At 45.6% G+C, this 19922-nt stretch overlaps 1 protein-coding gene across 5 annotated transcripts in view; it reads right to left on the bottom strand.

The window, feature by feature from the left end:
- Positions 1-19922, bottom strand: part of rapgef6 (Rap guanine nucleotide exchange factor (GEF) 6) — a 105373-nt gene that overhangs the window by 57881 nt on the left and 27570 nt on the right. For 3 of the 5 annotated variants that reach the window (XM_084028777.1, XM_084028778.1, XM_084028779.1), the window contains 3 exons: positions 14954-15023; positions 11289-11432; positions 9507-9524 (listed from right to left, as the gene is read on the bottom strand). In XM_084028777.1, coding sequence (XP_083884903.1) covers positions 9507-9524; positions 11289-11432; positions 14954-15023 — 232 coding nt within the window. Of the gene's footprint in view, positions 1-9506; positions 9525-11288; positions 12055-14953; positions 15024-19922 lie in introns of those variants that run through there. The other 2 variants (XM_084028775.1, XM_084028776.1) reach the window with 2 other exon arrangements.

The raw sequence follows: 19922 nt of genomic DNA, 5'->3' as shown, positions 1-19922 counted from the left end.
AGATGTGATCTCCTCTTACAGCCACTTCAGAGGGGAGATCTCTCACCCTCTCCCTTTCTGTCTCTCTGACCTCTCCCCTCCTTCATCGTCTCAAACGAGCCGTTTCCCGTTTCAGGTTCGTCTCTTTTCTTTAAAGATAACTTGTATCATCCGTCTCTTTCAATGCTTCTCTCTTTCTGCCATGAACCAGGATCTCTACCCTCAATTATCTCTCCTCCGTGTGTGTGTGTGTGTGTGTGTGTGTGTGTCTGTGTGTGTGTGTGTGTGTGTGTGTGTGCGAGACGATACACACCTCCCGACTAGGGATGACATCATCTTTTTACTTCGCAGCCAATCAGATGCAAGCGCATGGAGCTCTGCCTCCAGAGGAGTGTTATGTACACAAGAGAGATAGAAATAGACAGACGGGGGGAGAGAGAGAGAGAGAGAGAGCGGCAGAGAGAGAGAGAGAAATAGACAGACGGAGAGAGAGAGAGAGAGCGAGAGAGAGATAGACACAGAGAGAGAGAGAGAGCGAGCGAGAGAGAGGGAGAGAGAGATAGATAGAAAAAGACAGATGGAAGAGAGAGAGAGAGAGAGGGAGAGATAGAAATAGACAGACGGGGGGAGAGAGAGGCAGAGGGAGAGAGAGAGAGAGCGGCAGAGAGAGAAATAGAGATAGAAATAGACAGACAGAGGGAGAGAGGAATATAAAGAGAGATATAGAAATAAAGAGAGATAGAAATATAGGAAAAATGAGAAAGAGACACAAAGATAGAGAAAGGGATAAAATGAGATAGAAATAGAGAATGAGGTAGAAATATAGATCGAGAGATAAAGAAACAGAAAAACAAAGATAAACAGAGACAGATAGAGAGATAATTATAAAGAGGAATATAAATATATTGAGAGATAGAAAGACAGGGCAATAGAAATAGAGAAAAAAGAGATAGTCCTATAGAGCTATTGATAGAAATAGAGAATACAGAGATTGAAATAGAAAGAGAGGCAGAAATAGAGAGAGATATAAATAGAGAAGGATATAGATCCAGAGAGAGATAAAGATAGAGAGAGATAGAAATGGAGCAGAGAGAGAGAAAAATAGACATAGAAATAGAGCGTGATAGAAGTGGGGAGTGAAAGTACGGATGTTAGTGGGTTCAGGCGAGTGTGAACTAACTGCAGTATCTCCATGTTGCATACTTGTGTGTGCAGCACTACATCATCGTTTAGCCGACCCCCCGCCGGTCTGCAGTGAGGAGAAGTCCCAACTCTGCTGCTCTCAACACAAATCAGACGATTAAATATTTAGAGAAACGCCGGCTTTATTGGGAACCATTGATTGAGTTACAAAGCAAAACTTTGTGCATACGAGTGGATGTCGGACTCAGTGTTTGCTGGAACACTTGAACCAGCCGGTCCTGTTTGGATTAAGATTGTATTCCTTGAACTTTAAGACTCGGAAATCGGTGAATCGGTAAACCAGCCATTCCAAAGAGATATAAACGTTCCATAAATCACAACTTTGTTTTGTGCAAACTTAAAAAAACATATACACACTTTATAAACATACCAAATAAATGCATTTAGGTGGAGTTAACGCTAGCACTGAAACCATAAATTACAGATCTAATAAATAGCTACACTCATCAGAATACGAAGATTAAGGCTCCCTCGTGTGGCTCAAAGGTGAACTGCAGATATAAATGGAAGAAATTCTGCCGACGTGTTTTACATTTCAGGGCGTTTCAACAGCGTTACGTTTGAGAAACGTAAGTACTTGTTTTTCTTTGGGATACAAAGCGATCAGTCGGACGTTGTTAAGGAACTATAAGCAATGACCAACGTCGACGTATATCCTGACGGTTTGAGGATTTGGCGACCTGGTCATAATCAATCAAAGGGAAACATAAGAAGACAACATTCAAACAGAGAGAAGAGACAAAAGGAGCCAAAAAAAAAGACAGGATGGAGTTAATGTACCACATAAAGGGAAATATCACTCTGCATCTCTGAACTGTAGCAGTGGAGAAGCATCTTAGGTTTTACACTCATGATGATCAGAGTTCTGCATCTGCAGCAGCAGCACCCACAATGCATCTGATCACGCGTTGAAACCGAGAAAGCAGAGACACACGAAGCAGGAAAAACGTCACGCAGGAAACACTTCCTGGAACAGCGCGTCGGCGGCCGGGAGCGCTTGTGGCGGGTTCAGTCAGATGACTGTGGTCGAATGAAAAGAGGCGAGAAAGTCGGAAAGGAAGACATTTAAGAGAGAGGGGGAAAAACAGAACTTAAAGGGACAGTTCACCATGAAATTCATGGTGTTGATTTTTCTTCTGCTGCTTTGAGCACCGATATCACCAGACCTACAGGCTCACTCACAGCAAGACAAGCTGGTTGGGTGTTTGAGAGGTTGAACTGTCCCTTTAAATATAAAATGTTAGAAAATGGTCGATGTTTTGTGAAAACTCGAGGAATTCAGGACAGACAGACAGGAAATGTAACGGCAGGCTGTCAGACGGACAGACAGACGCCCACACATCAGACAGTCTGCGATGACTAGACATACGTGTAGCATCCTGTGTGTGTGTGTGTGTGTGTGTGTGTGTGTGTGTGTGTGTGTGTGTGTGTGTGTGTGTGTGTGTGTGTGTTGCTCACTGAGGCGTGACATGGCAGTGATTTCAGAGAAGGTCTCGTCTCTCGGCGTGTTACCCGGACAATTGCCCCCCTGGGACACCAAACACACTAATTTGTATGCCTTCACATGCTTAGACAACGTGGTCAACTGCAATGTGTGTGTGTGTGTGTGTGTGTGTGTGTGTGTGTGTGTGGCTACTGCTTACAGCTAATCAGTTCTGCCAGGCTAATTAAAAAGAGTCGGCTGACTAAAGCCCCTGTAGGTCTGTAACACACACACACACACACACACACACACACACACACACACACACACACACACACACACACACACACACACACACACACACACACACACACACACACACACACACACAGAAGTGCTGAGTTTGGTGGCTGTACTTTCCTACGGAGAGTCACAAAGACATTGAGTCTCTTTTATAACACGTCTAATGAGGAAACGTTTCAGTTACAGAACAGACAGTAAATATTATTTTCATTACTTTTTAATCTGGAGATTATTTCCCAGAGGTCCTCCAAGAATTTCACTGAGCTGGATTCACCGTGAATAGGTTGACTGTTCACGGCTGGTTTCATATAGCTATAGGAACCCCAAATAAAGAATTTTGATGTGATTAAATGGCAATAAATGGATGAAAATGATGCCGAAATAACTACATAATGACGTCAATTTGTAAAAAGTCTGATGTCATGGTTTGTTGGGTCCGTCTGCAAGACGATAAGGAAACAACTTTTAAAACACCTGTTTTCTGAATGGAGTTCGATCACTGTTCACCAAAGCTGTTTCGGAAAAACTCAGAAACTGTTTCGAGGTTTGGTTTGCTCTAAATGTGTCGCAAACTACTGAAATTGAGGGTGAGGTTTAGTTGTATGAGAACGTCATGTTGTTAAAAAGATCACTATTAAACGTCTCCTTGCCTTCTGTTAGAAATATAACGTAGCCTCACTACAGGACATGATTTCCTGCCCAAGCAAAAACACACATAGACCAACGTTCATGCAACCTCCACAAAGAGACGATTGTGAGCTGCCACCATGTGATCACATATTTGTGTGTGCACACTCAGTGAGTGTTTGTGTATTTGTATGTGTGTGTGTGTGTGTGTGTGTGTGTGTGTGTGTGTGTGTGTGTGTGTGTGTGTGTGTGTGTGTGTTTCTAAAGGACAAGACAGGAATTCCTGCTATTTAAACTGGCCCTTCCCTTCCCGACTACAGATGGACAGATTCAAGCCCAGAGGAGCTGCAACATGAAACAGGCAGTGAAAAAGTACTTTTTTAAATAATTAACTGCCAAGCTGATGAAAGTGTGTATCTGGATATAATAGTCTGTTTTCCCCCCAGAATGAATGTCAGATGTGTCATTTACCAGTTCTGAAAAGTGAAGCCAACCCTGAAGTGCCTTAAGCTTGCATTCTCTCTACTGGCCTTCAGGGAGGGCGGGCGGGCGGGGGGGGTGACATCACCATGACTACGTCCACGTCTCACATACCGTCTATTGAGGCGATACGTACGAAACGACGGACAAACAAACGGATGAAAGCAAATTCATCGTCTTCCCTCCGTCGTAGTGAACTCGTTAAAATGAGAGAACGAGACATCGAAAGTGAAGAAGAGGAGACGGTGAGTCGGAGACACGAAGGAGAAATGAAAAGTTAACGTGAGAGGAGCAGATACACTTGAATGAAAAATTTAAACAAACAAGGAAGAGGAGAGGCTTTGTTTTCATCAGGATGTAGGTTTGTTTTTTTTCACTTCCACCGTCGGGATATACTTTCTGATCTTCTGATTGTAGAGTATAATGTATCATGAAAAATATTATATTTGATCAAAAACAGGGAAGCTGGCGGTTAGATGGAGGGAGATAGCAGGGGGAGGAGGTACGGGGGGAGAGAGGAAGCAGAGGGGAGTATACAGAGAGGGGAGTTCAACAAGGTTGTCATCTCAGTGCCGATGCTGATGTAATCCCTAAAATTAGCAGCAAACAGCGGATAGCCCTGACACGCTGTACTCACACACACACACACACACACACACAAACACACACACACACACACAAAAACACACACACACACACACACACACACACACACACACACACACACACACACACACACACACAAACACACACACACACACACACACACAAAAACACACACACACACACAAACACACACACAAACACACACACACCAGGATGACAGTTTAAAAGAAAGCTGTCATTGCACGTTAAAAATACCACCTTAAAGGTTCTGTCAGATCATTTTATTTAAAGATCTTCTCTTCTCTATTTAGAGAAAGTGTGTTTGTGCTTTGAGCGTGGAGGATGAATGAGCAGGAGTCCAGCAGGAGTCCAGCAGGAGTCCAGCAGGAGTCCAGCAGGAGTCCAGCAGGAGTCCAGCAGGAGTCCAGCAGGAGTCCAGGAGCGACTGAGGTCTGAGGTTTTGTCGGTCGTTTGACAGCGTTACGATTTCCCTTCATATTTGGAGCCATAAAATGAAAATAGCAATAATGCCATTAAGTTGATCATATATTTTGTTTGGCAACAAACTGAACTCTCTATGGGTTTCACCTTCGGTTCCACCTCAGTGATGGAACAATTAAAATAATACGACATGTCACACCTCCCTCACTCTCCTGACTTAACCCCACTTTGAATCGGCCTCTCTCACCCCACCCCTTCCTGCCTCCCATTAGATCCCCATCTGACCTTCCCACAACCTTCACCTTTCCATCCTCCCCCACCCCAATGCCTCACGAGCCCACTCATCTTTTTCATTACCCGTCAACCCCATTATGGTCCAGTCGTCATACCACCTCCTTTCTCCTCCTTCAACCCCCTCCCTCAGAGCTTTTCTTCAGTCAACTTTGCACACCACTCACACCCGCTGCTACTCATCTTCTCCTTCCTCTCATCCTTCACTCAGATCTTCTCCCTGCCGCCTTCCTTCCTTCCTCCCCCGTTTGATTTTTTTTTAAAGGCTACTCTGTTGGCAACTCTGCTGCACTCGACATCGGAGAAAAAACAGGAAAGAGGAAGTCGAGACAAAAATAGAAAGTGTCACTTTTCTTTGGCTGCTGAGTCACCTGAATGCCGATGGGATCGTCCTTTAAACGTGTTGATCACGTGGTACTGACTTTAAACATTCACACAATTGAATCATGAACACTATGCGGCCCTTCTTACAGTTGCACCATTTCTCTGAGCTGTTCCTGGATCCCCGTCAGTCCCTGGGGGCCCTGCTTGGTCTAGCAGTGGCAGAGCTGGCTGGAGGCCCTTGGGGGTTTAGCTGGCCCCACCTGCATTCTGATAGAATGAGACCAGATGAGCTCAGGAACCGACTGGGTTCATTAAAAGCAGCAAGGGGGCTTTAACAAGAGTCCAAGGAAAACCAACAGACCTACAGAAAAGCTGCATACTGTGTCCGCATTTAAACCCACAGCTGAAAAGCAGTATTTCTAAAAAAAAAATAATAATAAAGTACTAAATAGCCTGACACGCCCAAACACTGTGAAAGAGCCACACGGCGTAATGTGCAGATGTTCAAAAAAGCATGAACTCCAGCGCACGCTAAGGGCCGTGAAAGTGAAGCCAGGAATATTACGGGAATGTCAACAACTTCATTATATCACACGATGCCAAGCAAAACTCTGTAAAACTGACCGGCGGCGGTGAGCTCATTCCAACACAATCGGCACAGGAAATGGACTAAAAAATAGAAGCTCTACAGATTTCCCAGATGTCCCCGTGTTTGCTGCGTAAAACTGCCTTTTGAACACGAGCAGGCTTGGAACAACAAGTTCTACCGGCCGAAATTGGCCAAAATTGTTCCGATAGGGAGAAAAGTGCGGTCTTCCAGTCACGCCACCCGGACGACCTTCACACCGAGGGATAGAAGAGTCATATTTCCAATACTGTCCACTCTCTTGACACAACTATGACAAAGCATTCGTATGAGTCACAGCTGCGTCTTGTCCACTCAAACGCCACCCATCGATTTGAGCCGACTGTAAGAAGGTGACTTAAGTGTAACTAGAGTAATGTCACTGCAGGATGAGCAACAAGCTCATCCGATGGAGCTAATGTGAGGTCATCAGTCATCGAGGGGAAGTTAGTCATCTAGCAACAACGTTGCTACATAAACATGAAGAGGATTTAGGGCAAAGTTTTGAGATTGAGAGTTAATGTTCACGCCAAGGAGCTTTCTTTTGACACAATCTTAGACTCTTCCACACAAAAGAAGGATGGAATGGAGGGGGTTTTTTTGGCATCACTTTTTAAAATGACCTGTTGTGACCTCTAGGATAATCCCAGCCTCACAAAACAGGAGACCAAGGGCATTCAGAGGACTTTCTTAGGCTATATTGACAATAAGAAGAGAGGTTATCGCCATTCCAATTGCTAAAAATCTATAAATCTACAAATGTCAAAAGATCACTACATGGGTTTTTTCCTATAGTGGTCCTAAAGGTCTTGGTGTCGTAATGTGGTATTTTAGAGGGATACCAACGAATGGTATCAACCCAAAATTAGCTTCAACAACTTTTTATTCATCATATACTCTTTCTGATTTATGACCAGAACAGAAATGTGATTTGTTGGTTGTGTGTGGATATGTCTAATCAGTGACCTTCCTACATGTGGTCAAGCATGTCGACAGTAAAGAGACACTTGACTCGCATGTGTCTCGGGTCGGGGGGGGGGGAAACAAAGCAGACGCCAGTCGTCGGTTTGAGTTGTGACACAGGAAGTTTGCTAAACCGCAGATGTTGAAAGAGACGTGGATGTTTCCGGTGTCGATTGCTTCAAAGCGGCAGAGGGGATGCTGCTTCATGCTTTCACGCACTCTTTCTCCACAAGCGAGACAAATCTAGCTGCTTGTAACACGAAGGGCCTCACGGAGCAGCTAACGAACCGTAGATACAGCGTAGAGTCGGCCGTTCTAGTACTGAACGATCCGGTGCAGATATGGACCAGCTTCATGTTAAATTAATGATCCAGGGTTGGTGTGGAGGAGCCTGGCTGTAAAAGCCCTGGGAGCAGGTTTCCCTTGCAGGGCGATCTATCCATCAATGTATCCGGTGAGAAAGACCCAGATCTTAACGTCTTAATGAAGTGACTTTCTCTGCGTTCACGTGTCTAGTTTCTGCGCGGTGTGTCCGTCTACGAGTCACGAGTCATTAAGAGAATCCCAGCGGCCCGTTGCGGCGGCGAGAGAATGCACGCCGTCATCTGGCGGGGAGAGGAATCGGGTTACCGGATCAATGGGGATCAATCCGAACTCCGTCACCGCAGAGAACAAGATGAACACGTAGAAATAAAACAAAGCTTGATTGAATCAGCAGGTTTGTGTCCGTGTTTTCTGACCCGTAGGCCAACCTGACCTCCTCCCCACGCAGCCCTCCATGGACTCGTTTGAGACGCATTCTCGATACATCGGAAGCGAAATAAGCATCTGTCGAAAACTGAATCCGCAACGCCGTTTTGTCGCGTGGGAAGGTGACGTTCAAGGGACGAAGCTGCCCTCAAGGAAGACACTTTTCCTTTATTCGCTGCTAAAGACACCAGAGATGCTACGTTTTCTTCCTCTTCCTGCACCATTTTACTTCTTGAACTCTTCTTGATTCACGGCTTCGGGAGCTTCCATTGAGTCCAGAGCGAGCCATTAAGAGCGAGGGGAGACACACCAGACGCTGGTGCACGGCAGCGATAATGGATTACTGATGTTATTATAGTTCAATAAGGCCTCTGAACGACGACCTCTGATCCACCGCCAGAAAAACTGCTCTCCTTGAGTGTGTGTGTGAAGACTTTATATGTGTAGCCTGTGTAGCATCAACCCATTACCATGACATCATCACAAATGGGTGATCCCAAGAAAATCAAGTCCGTCTCTACAAACACAATGGCAGTTTTTTTTTAAAAACGCTCCGTTGCTTCATTAATACAGAGATAAAGCATGTAACTGCTCATATTATCAATCAATTCTCTTGGTAAAGCATTTAAACGAACAGACGCACCTTTGTCCAAACAGCAGCAGACTCAACACTTCAACCTGAAAAACAGTTAAACGTCTGCACAACCCGAGCTCTAATTCAGAGACGTGTTTAAGCAGGAAAATACCTCGGCATGAAAACGTTCACACGCATGGACTTAAAGGATCACCAGATGTTTTTAAAAGTCACACATTTTACTACACGGCTACGTCAGTGTTGCCTGATCAGAAAAATCCTAAATTTAGTCCTTTGCTGTCAGAAGGTGCAAAGACAGATCTGGCACTTAGCAAGTACAGGTTTGATTAAAAAAACATTTCTCAGTTCAGAGCCACAATGTAAAAAATGTACTTTGAATTTCTTCAATTTGCTCCTGATGAAGGTTTTTTTTTTCCTATTGCAATCTCATGACAAGGTAGTATTCACACTGTGAAGATTGACTTGAATTATTTTTGTATTGCTTTGTGATGGCTCTCTCTGCAAACACAGTGAATGTAGAAGAATCGGCGCTTGGCCAACCAAACCACAGAGAGTGCGCTAGATGGTTAGACCGATAGCGTCATGGTGTCTCACACGTCGCACGGCAGAGAACTATAAGAATCTATAAGAAAAGAAAAACCGCCGAGTCATCTCAACCGCCGTCTCTCTGCCTCGTCAGGTTTAAATGTCAAAAAAACAAAGACGGCCCGTTGTTGCACTCAGCATGGGTCTTGTTTATCCGAGCTCGCCTCATCCCGTCGCCACCCACGGCGTCGGGAGGCGGCGTGCATGCGTGTGACCCGTTCAAACAGCAGAAGTGACTCACGTCCACGTTCGTGCACACAAACACACACAGACGTACACAGAGCGGAGAAAGGCCGATTCATTGTTCCTACCTGGTTGTTGACATAATCCTGAAGACATCGGCAGAGACATGAAAGAGAAGAGAAAGGAGTCATGACGGGAGTGTAATAATAATAACAATAACAATAACAATATAATAATAATAATAATAATGGGAGTGTGTGTCACCTGTGTGTGCTGATACATGCCTCTAATCTATATTCTCATGAAACAACAGAACAGGGGAGCATGTCAGGCCCCCATTCAGCCACAATGCATGTCATAGGATCTCTTATCATCTCCCCCAGGAGGATCATGCGACCTGGTCATGTGTTTATGTGAGTGAGTGAGTGAGTGAGTGAGTGAGTGAGTGAGTGAGTGTGCACCTCCTGTGTCTGTCCGCGGCTGATCTCACATTCTGCGGCAGCTAACTCCAGAATATTTTGGGTGACCAGTAATCAAACTTTATTTATCAAACTTATTGCGTAATGACTGTGTTTAACGCTGCTAACGACCGCCTGCTGACTCAGCTAAAAGATCTACCACGACACACTTTGACTTTTTGCTTTACGTCGCTGGAACTCGGCCACCGTTCCGTGGTTTTATAGCTCGTTGAGTTTCAGATTGTATAAAATGTCTTAAACGATGAATTCCAGCAGATTTCTTGTCGTGAGTTTGAATTTTACGACGCTTTATAGCCCATTGGTTGCGTTCAGATTCGAACCACCGGCACAAACATGGCTGTACCAACTCTGCTCCGCGAGCAGCTTCGTGAGTTTAATTTTGTTTTTGGCAAGAACGGACGACGCATCTAACGTGACGACTTGGAGACGACTGTCCGCATGCATGGCTGCTTGTTTTAGAGTTTGAATGAAGTGTGTTTTACGACACCTTCAGGCCCGCTGGCGTCTCGGCGATCCGTTGGCCAATCATGGGTTTGTATTCATCCAATCACACAATGCAGCGGTGGTCGTTTCAGACACATCTGGCTGGGAGATCTCGCTCAAATTAACCTACTAACGTAATTGTTAATATTTCCAGGACATTCACGCTGTTCCACTTGTTTTCGTCCTGCTTCTCTGTGCTGCGTTGGCACATCAGAGCGGTTAACCCTTAAATAAATGCACAACAATAATGCAGTGGGACTCGACGATGCTGAAGGTAAGAAATGAACATTAGAAAAGTGGAACAATCGTCTCTGAGGGTCGCAGAGGAAACGTGAAGCTCTCCATTATGCCCTGTTGTAACACCCAAGGGAGCTGAGGCGAGTGTGTGTGTGTGTGTGTCATTGTGACAGTGTGTGTGGCAAAGTGTGGCTTCCAGCGATTAGTCAAAACTGTAACTGACAACACGGCTGGCTCTAGTGATGCTATCAGAGGGAGGGAAACTCAACACACACACACACACACACACACACACACACACACACACACACACACACACACACACACACACACACACACACACACACACACACACACACACACACACACACACACACACACACAGTTTCAATACTTTTCTGACACATGCAGTCTCCAGAGAGACCCAGTTGGGTTTTTACCTACAAATATCCCCTTTTTTTTTAATCAAAAACGTTTTCTCTAGGTTTACGGTCTCTGTGAGCACTCAAGGACAATAGTTTAGAACCATCAGGCAACAAATATAAACTGGCAAAAAGCTTTTTTCCAACTGTGCTTTTAAATCTTCTCCAAAACCGTTGACAAGAGGACCATTACCACACTGTTCTAGCAGTCCGTATTAAAGCTGAGGACACTCATGTTCTTCATGTGAAAGTGAACATGCCGAGTAGAGAGAGTCATGCTTCTTCCTACCGTGCTGTAGCCGGCGGGCTCCTGGCCGTCCGTGATGAGTTCCCGCTCCCCCCTGGGGTTGACCCTCCTGAAGCGCCGTCTGGACCGCCGCTGGGAACCGTCCCTCTGCAGAAAGCCGTCGTCCCCCTCGCTGCCGTTATCCACCTGCAATAAACAGTCGACACCCTCCTCAGAATAGAAGCTTCTACGGGATTCGCACCCACAACTCTCAGGTTTGTGGGGACAGCTGGAGGACACCTGGGAGCCGAGCTCAGACGCGCTACGTTTTAGGAGGTCGGACTTTTGGATCTCGGGAACCAGTTTTGTACATTCCAAGTTCTGGCTCCCGACGGTCTGGTCTTTATAATCCAACGTTTGGGTGTTGAGTCCCGTCAAGTCCTGAGAGTCTGCATCGCGACCCTGGAGGGTGTTGCCTTCCTTCCTCTGTGGGTCCGCTTCAGGGATCTGGCCCGGCTCTTCTGCTGGCTCCTGGTTGAACATCCAGTTCTTCCAGAGCGCAGAGAGCCGGTGCCAGCGGAGCACACTCATCCGGACGCGAGGCCGCTGTCAGAACAACGCATAAAAGCAGGAAATACCAAAAAACAGCAGGGAAACCCTTCTAGACAAAAGATGAAAAAAAAGGTCCAAAATCCCTCAACATAACATCCTTCAGGTCGAGCGTCCACAACAACGAAAAATCATGAAAATGGATTCACGACGAGGCCAAAAACAAGCTTCTCTTCTGGTCTTTGGTGAGCGTTGTCGTCTCGGAGTTCAAGTCGGAGTTCAGCTGCTCAACACGTTGCATACTGACAGACTCACATGCTCTCTCTCCCTCCCTCTCTCTCGCCGTCTGAGACACGCGCTCAGAGCATACACTGAGGCCACAGTTTCCTCCAGGAAACCGTAAATACACAAATATCCTCGCCAGGCAGAAGAGAGAAAAAACAAAAACAGCACAGCACACAGATTCCAGCCATACAGCTCATTCCCTGCAGGCTTCTGTTGTTTAAGGGAGGAATTTGTTTTCTGAGCGAGTCGTTTGAGCCCCGTTATGTCAGAGATGATGACATTAAAAAAAAAAAATCTAAATATGTTGACAAACATGAGTCTTATATTCCTTGCTTTAACTTATATGTATTATCTCTGACAGGTGAATGTTTTACGATCGCTAGTTTGACTTCATATCACAACTGTTATGCTCTTTTCTTCTCGTAAATAGTTTTTAGTAGTCATGTGCACATTCACATTGGCCTCGCACGCCCATGGCCGTCTGATTGAAGACGAGGCTGCCATCGATTAGCAAAGAGGCTGTAAAGTCAAACCCGACAGAGCGAGAGAGAGACGATGCGACCCAAAGATTTCCTGTCACCGGCTGAATCAGGACTCAATAGCTGCCGTGGGTCGAACATAAGGAGAACAACGCCTCGTGTAATGTACAGAACGAGTACTGCATCATGGGTAGTTTAGCTGTAATGGACTCTGAATCAGCTGTGGATGGACAGCACCGCTGTACAACATTCATCAACCCTCATCTAACCCGTGACCGCTGCTTCTGTCAGCCATCGAGAAGTCTTCCTCCCTGACTGTTACGGCCACAGCGTGACCAGATTTCCTGTTTCCTCCGACCACTTAAAGTCCGTTTTACATTCCTCGTCCGACGTGTGCGTGCCAGCGTGCATCAGCCTCTCTTGCTTTATTCATTCGTTTCTTAATTCCCTCTTTTTCCCCCACTGCTTCCTTTTCATTCCCCCTGCATTCCCACACACACACACACACACACACACAGCCCCGCCCTGTCGGTCTGTGAATGTCACCCCTGTCCATCCTGTGACCACAATCATGGCGATAACCACAAATTGCTGCCTCTACTATTCCCATGGCCCTAATTAGTTGATCGGCTGCAATGCGGTGTGACTACAGCGCGGCCCCCTGCTCTGGTGTTTGTGTTTAACTGGAACTTCACGCAGCTTTTCTGTTGGGTTCTTCTTTTTTTTTTTATATATATATTTGAAGGCACCACGTATGATAATCGCTCGCTGCTAAAGAAGTGTCCTAGAAATCATTTGTCACTCAACCAGTGCTGCGGTGTGTTTATTTAGCATTTGGGAAAAGATGTGCCACTATATATATATATATATATTCATTGTTTTAATATTTTGACAGTTGTGCAACGAGCACAGAAGCAGTTCCCTTGAGTTTGTGATGTTGCCCCCCCCCCCCCCTTGCTTTAGTGCATTCTCCTGTTATTCACGTAGAAATTATTCTTGATCCTTCAGATCCAAAGACCCGCCCCTCCCCGCTGCACCACAGACCATTAAAGGTGGATACGCTTGAATATTAACAACAACAACAGCCTCCGCATAATCTCATTTCCTGCTTCTCAGACAAAAAATGCAAATGCTTGAAAACAGACATGTGTAGAGACGAAAGAACACCTCAAGTTCCCCCAGAGGCTCTGATCAGCTGATCCACTCTCTTTCTAGCACTCACTCCTTCCCTCCATCCCCTCCTCTACCCCCCACCCCCACCTTCACATTCACAGTGTCACCCAATCACACCTGGAACATCCCCACGGCTCCCTCCGCTCCCTTTTACTGTTGGAATGGCCCTGAATGGACCCACGGGGGTAGTTTAGGATTAAGTGCCTTGATGAATGAGCACCTCGCTATTATAACACCCTTTTCTCATTTTCTCATCCGTGGAGCCGTCGGGGTGGAGCGTGCTGCCCTGAACGACACTGACTGGTCAAACACAAGGCTGACATTTACTGCCATGTTTACCGATCGCTAAAGCAAAGATAGTCGACTTCCAACTCGTCCACTCGGACTTTTGCACACGTCCCTTCCGACATCTCCTCTTTAAAGACAGTGGAGCAACAGGGAACAAAGGAGTCGCTTCATCGTCATTTATTTCACTGTCACGGATCACTAAATATGTGTTAGTTGTGCAAGAAGTGAAAGGGGCTTCCCGAGTGAAGCTGCTGCAGCTGCTGGTTTTCTGGTGCTATTTAAGGCAGATTCAAGTGTTCTAAGTCTGTTTGGGTCCGTGAGGGTCCACGTGAGGGTCCACGTGACGTCCAAAGGTTTCGACCCGTAGAATGGTTGCATGCTCCAATTTCAGCCTGCCCTCCAGTCCAGTTGGACAAAACGGGTGAAGGACTATGTATTTGGTGAAAACGCAGACATGACATGACCCTGCTATGACCCTGCTATGACCCCACTCCAATCAACACAACACATGATGCAACACTCTGTAGCAGCTGATGTTTTTGTTTGTTTTTTTAAACACTATTATATCCGTTATTTGATCTGAAACATAATTCACATATAATTCAACCCCCACTTGTCAAGAGTAATTTCCATTTAAAGAAATATCATCTTATGATTATACGTTTAATTCCATGAAGGGCTCGAACACTGCTACATAACACAATTTAATTATTTTGGTGGCAAATGCTTTGGCAACACATCCGGCCAATGAAGCTCATTTGAATATCAGCTCAAAGAGAGAAGATGGGGGGAGATGAAAGAAAGGGAGAAAAAGCATGAGAGAAGAACACAGGGGCAAAAAAAATAAATGTGATAGAGCCATCAAATAAAGACGGAAAAACGGGAAAGACATCAAGGGACAGAGACGGGAAGGAAATCAAGGGGAGGGGCTCGAGAGGCAGCATCTCTACTCACCACAATCATTTCTGATGGTTCCAAAGTGATGCATTCACAGCCTCGTCTGCCCCCCAGCTGCTTGCCAAAACTGGAGAGAGACAGAGAGAGAGAGCACAGGAAATAAATGAGCAAAACGAGAATTCTGTCACGGCGACAGATGGAGTCAATCACATCGGCAGAAATCAGAGTTGAACTACCGACGGTGCTGGATGTCTTCATACGTTTGTTGAAACTGACTGAAACGAGAGGATCGCCTCCACGTTCAACATTCGTTTGCCATCCATACGCCTGATATTAAACATCTGGCCGAATGGAGTCTAGGGCGCCGCGTATACAAATAGCGATGACGATACGACTCAAAACTCCCACCGACCACAGCAGAAAGTCAATGAACGTTTAAAGAGGAAATAACAGATTAAAAAGGCATCCGAGGGTGAAATCTCCTCGGAGACGACAACTTTTTTTAAGAGATATGTTCAAAAAGCATCTTTTCTTCCATTGTTTAACGACATGAAGGAAGTCCATTAAAGTGGTGTCTGCCCAACCACCAGATCAATAAGCCTTCATGGGCGACGTGAGATTTATAAACACCATCATCTGGGGTCACATGTGGGTTTTTCAACCTGGATCCTATTTCCCATGTTTGTTGTGTTTAAATGACTCATTTCTGAGAACGCTGTAACCGGCTGACGAAAGGTTACGAAAGAACAACATGGAGGCAGCGTAGTCAGGAACAAGACAACTTTATTACTCCTTTCAACCCTCAACAACAGCAGCAAACATCAGATCCATTCATTCCGCTCTCACCTTCACAATAAAAGCCCCGTACTTAATATTGGCAGAACAGTACGGCGTGTTTTCAAGTAGAGGTCTTTAATATTTACTGGTGACAGTAAAAAAAACACTATGATATTCTCTGTCACAGAAGCAAAGCAGAAGAAGGTAGAATTCTAAAATTATTTCAGAAAGATATGTAGAAACTGACTTTAACGATATTTCCAAAACTCCCACTGCGAGCGGCGGACGCTAATAACGCACGCCTCGTGTTCCCGTGTCCGAGCGTGGGAGCGACGCCCCCGTCTGATTGGCCCAATCAGCCGTGTTTGCTGATCCCTGAGAACAGACCTGTGAACACATCTCGCTGCCGTAAAAAGTGGCGACTCTGCATTGTTTAGGACGTGGAGGAGCGGCTGGTTTTAATTCTGGAAGCGTGCTGAGCTGGGAGACGGCCAGCTTTCACTCTCTGGTTACGCTCCCTCCTTCCCTCCGGCTTACAGCCTCTCTTTGCTCTCCTTCACTCTTGCTCTGGCCCTTCACCTCCACTAACATCCCGACCAATACTTTCTCTTTCTCTGCTTATTGTTCCATCCCAAACCATTTGAATATTTCCTTTTAAACATGTCTGGTCCTCCACTCTCCCTATTTGCATGTTATTTCACCCTCATTTCCATCCTGCGTTCCCTTCCTCTTCTCACTGTCGGCCCTTCCCAGAGACAGGAGTGGAACGTGAAGAGGGACTCACTTGAAGTTGCGGCTGCCGGCTAGCTAGTTACACCATGGTTTCATGCTACACTACTGCTTACAAAAAGGAAAAACCGAGCCGGACAAAGTTGTCGCTCGATAGCAATGTGCTCTGTGCGGATGAAACATCAAGTTGTTAAATTGCTACTCATTTAGAGGCTGGCTAGTTGGCTAGCAAGCTAATTCCACCATGCTTTCATGCTACACAGGTCCCCCCCCCCAAAAAAAGAAATTTGCTGGACAATGTTGTCACTCATCTGGCGACAGCAATGGGCTTTCCTATGCTGTGACTAAGTTGTTAAATTCCTGCAGTTATTTAGCATCTGGCTAGCTGGCGAGCTAATTCTCCTGCTGGGAGTTTTAATGGCGGTTGGAGAAGCAGATTGATGGTATCGTCTCTCTCTCTCTCTGCCTCCAACCCATCCCCAACACAAAAAAACAGAAGCAAACTTCCATCTCATCACTCATCTGGCACGATTTCAGCCTCTTGATTTAATGCCGAGATGAAAGCCTGTCTTCATAATGGTTTCTGATAATGGAAACAATGATGAAAGTCCTCTTTTCCTTTTTTCTCCAATTTGGACGAGCAGCTTTTCATTGGAAACGGGAGAGAAAGCAAAGCTTCGGTGCAGCAGAAAAGCTGCCGTTGGACAAACCGATGACCAGGCTAAACAGCTAGTAGAAATGTCCTTCATAGGCATTTACAGAGAAAGAAGCCAATAAGTTAGGGAGTAACCAAAATTAGAAATGGGGTCCAATGCAATATTTATGCTTTTAACATGTGTTTATTGATAATTTGTATCTGCATCAATCACTGGAGTCTAGACTTCCTGCATTGCGGTCGGCGTCGGCTGCTGGAAGCATCCAGAGAGCGGCGAGGCGTTTACTGTCATCTGTCAACGAGGCTCTACTGAGGGAAGATGCTTGCAAACACAAGGGGCAACAACAACAACAGCAGCAGCGAAAATTCCAGAAATTGTTTCACACCCCACAGGAATTATGTGCTGCTTGTTTATCTATGTGAAACAAGTATCATATTACTGGTTTGATAAAAAAAAAAGCATGAGGTCCTGCATGACGAAGCCCAGTAAGTGAATGAATAAATCCAACAACAACACCAGGCCCACCAGAAGGTGAAGACCCGGGCGTGGTTCCAGAGTTCCCGGTGGAGGAATGCGGTCTGGGGGCTCTGCAGAGTTCTCAGAGCCTTTAGCCTGGAGGTCAGCCCGACTCTGACAGATCTCTCCACACTCCAGTGAGGCGAGACGCATGGTCCCTGTCAGCGCTGCACAAAGCCTGCCAAGCCTCCTCGCTGTGTGTGTGTGTGTGTGTGTGTGTGTGTGTGTGTGTGTGTGTGTGGTAGTAGTAGCAGCTTTTACTGTCATTATTCTGAGGTTGAGGCAACAATATAACAGAATTTGAGTGGCGTTCCCCGCCGCATAAAAACATTTAAGACCATTAAAAACCATTAGAGTGCAATGCGATGTGCAAAATGCAGCGACACTTGCTTTGTAACAGTGGGCTGTATGTAAATATGTAAATATGTAAATGTAAATATAAATATGTATGGAGGGAGACAAACATCGACTGTGTTGCCAAAAAGTAGAAGAATCAACAAAGCAAGAGTCAACTCACGGAGAGTAACTGACCAAATACTGCCTGAGATCTGACCTGAGATCTGATACGTCGGTCGGTGTGTCTCTCAGAGGGAATAAAGACAAACCGATAAAAGCTGTGAGCTTGTCAAACAAACCGATGATGAATCACGGCTTCGGTGTAAGGTTTATTTACTCTTCTATCTCGATACAAGGTCATTCAATATCTCGTTAATGATAAATGTCACATGTTTTTCATGTGGTGGTTAAATCAAAGTAGATTCTACTAATGCAGTAGATATCACTGTACTCCAGTTAGTAAGTCAAAATCACCAGTTATGTCCTGGACTCTTTAAAGGGAGCTGCTGCTCTCACGGAAACATTTCATTGGATGAGCTATTAAGCCTGTTTTCTTTTTTAAATAAGCCATCTTTCCTCGGCATGGAAGCTGTTCCCGCAGCACTGAAAGCTGTGCCTGTGCTGGATTTCAGCAGGTGATGATCTCTCTCCCCCTCTTTTCCTGCAGAAACAAGTTGTTGGCAGACGGGAGAACAGGTTCAGCCCCGGTCCGGTGACAGCTGCAGCGCCCCGGGGCAATAAACCATGACAGCCGGCACAGAGGGCCGAGGCCACACACACACACACACACACACACACCTACACGCACTACACACACCATGAGCTGCTGTCAAAAACCAGAGATGTGACCACGAGTCCCAAATACTAATGATAATAAAGGTGTGGAATAAAAGTCATAAAAGGAAGTGGTGAGACATGAAATAGTCCAGTTTGTTTAACAAATCCACGGGTCTGAAGATGCCAAAACCAACACAGCGGTCCAGAAAACGCTGACACAGGACTTTTCAAAATGACCCGTCTGCTTGCCCGAAATTCTTGGTTTTTGCGACAAAAGAAAAGTCTCCAAATGTGAATAAGGCAACTCGGCCTTGGCATAAATTTCATCAGGAGTTAGCACAGTAATCCGCCATTAAACAGAGACGAAGAAGAAGAAGAAGACGTAGCTAGAAACACAACAAATGGAGAGGTATTTGTTTTAGTTGGGCAACTTTATTGCTCCTTGTCGGCCATGTTTCACAACGTTCACGATGTCCGCACCTTACGCTAATATATATAATTTATTACAGGCAATGCCCGAACCTATTTAGTGCATCGTTATGTTTTTAAAGAGGGCTTCAAGCTGCAGACAGCAGTCTTTGAAGGTGCAATATGAGCCGATGCAAAGTTTGAGAGAGTCAGAAATAAAGAGTCAAACAGAGTTCTGGGCCCATTTGGCACCCACGTCTCCATGGCGACGAGGACGGTAATGATGACTGTAAAGTAAAGAAAACCGCAGACCACGGTCTAACTGCCAGACGGACTCAAAGGAATGACGTAGGGGGGGCATTCAGAAACATTACGCTTCATTTGCAAAACAACAGGGATGGGTTAAAGGGCCGAGCTGCTGCTAAAGCTTTGGGTTTCTAGCTTCGGAGAGAGAAAACACTCACACTCGGCTGAACGTGCATTTGATTTCAACACTGCTGTAGATTACCTCGCCGTTATCTTGTTCCAACACCGGAGGGAAAAAGAATGTTGTCAATGTTTTACTTCCAGGGAAGTTTCAAACAAGTTCTCGGAAATCGCACCGATCTGTGAACACTCGGCTCTTTATTGAAACTGGATACAGAATTAAACTCCAGTCAATCACATGTCATTAAGTATCGCTTTCATTATAGGAGTCTGGAATCCCCGAAATGAATCAGCGTTTTTGGGCTTCCCGTCTGAAAGTCTGCAGGTTTCTGGTTCGATGCCTACTTTAAGGTCTGGGAGGATTTGGAAGATTTGTTCTCCGATATTGAATACGGCAGCAA

This window comes from Eutrigla gurnardus (assembly GCF_963514095.1).
Source record: "Eutrigla gurnardus genome assembly, chromosome: 15".
Lineage (NCBI taxonomy): Eukaryota > Metazoa > Chordata > Actinopteri > Perciformes > Triglidae > Eutrigla > Eutrigla gurnardus.
The sequence above is the reverse complement of the archived record's forward strand: the minus strand, read 5'-3'. Positions and strand labels throughout refer to the sequence as shown.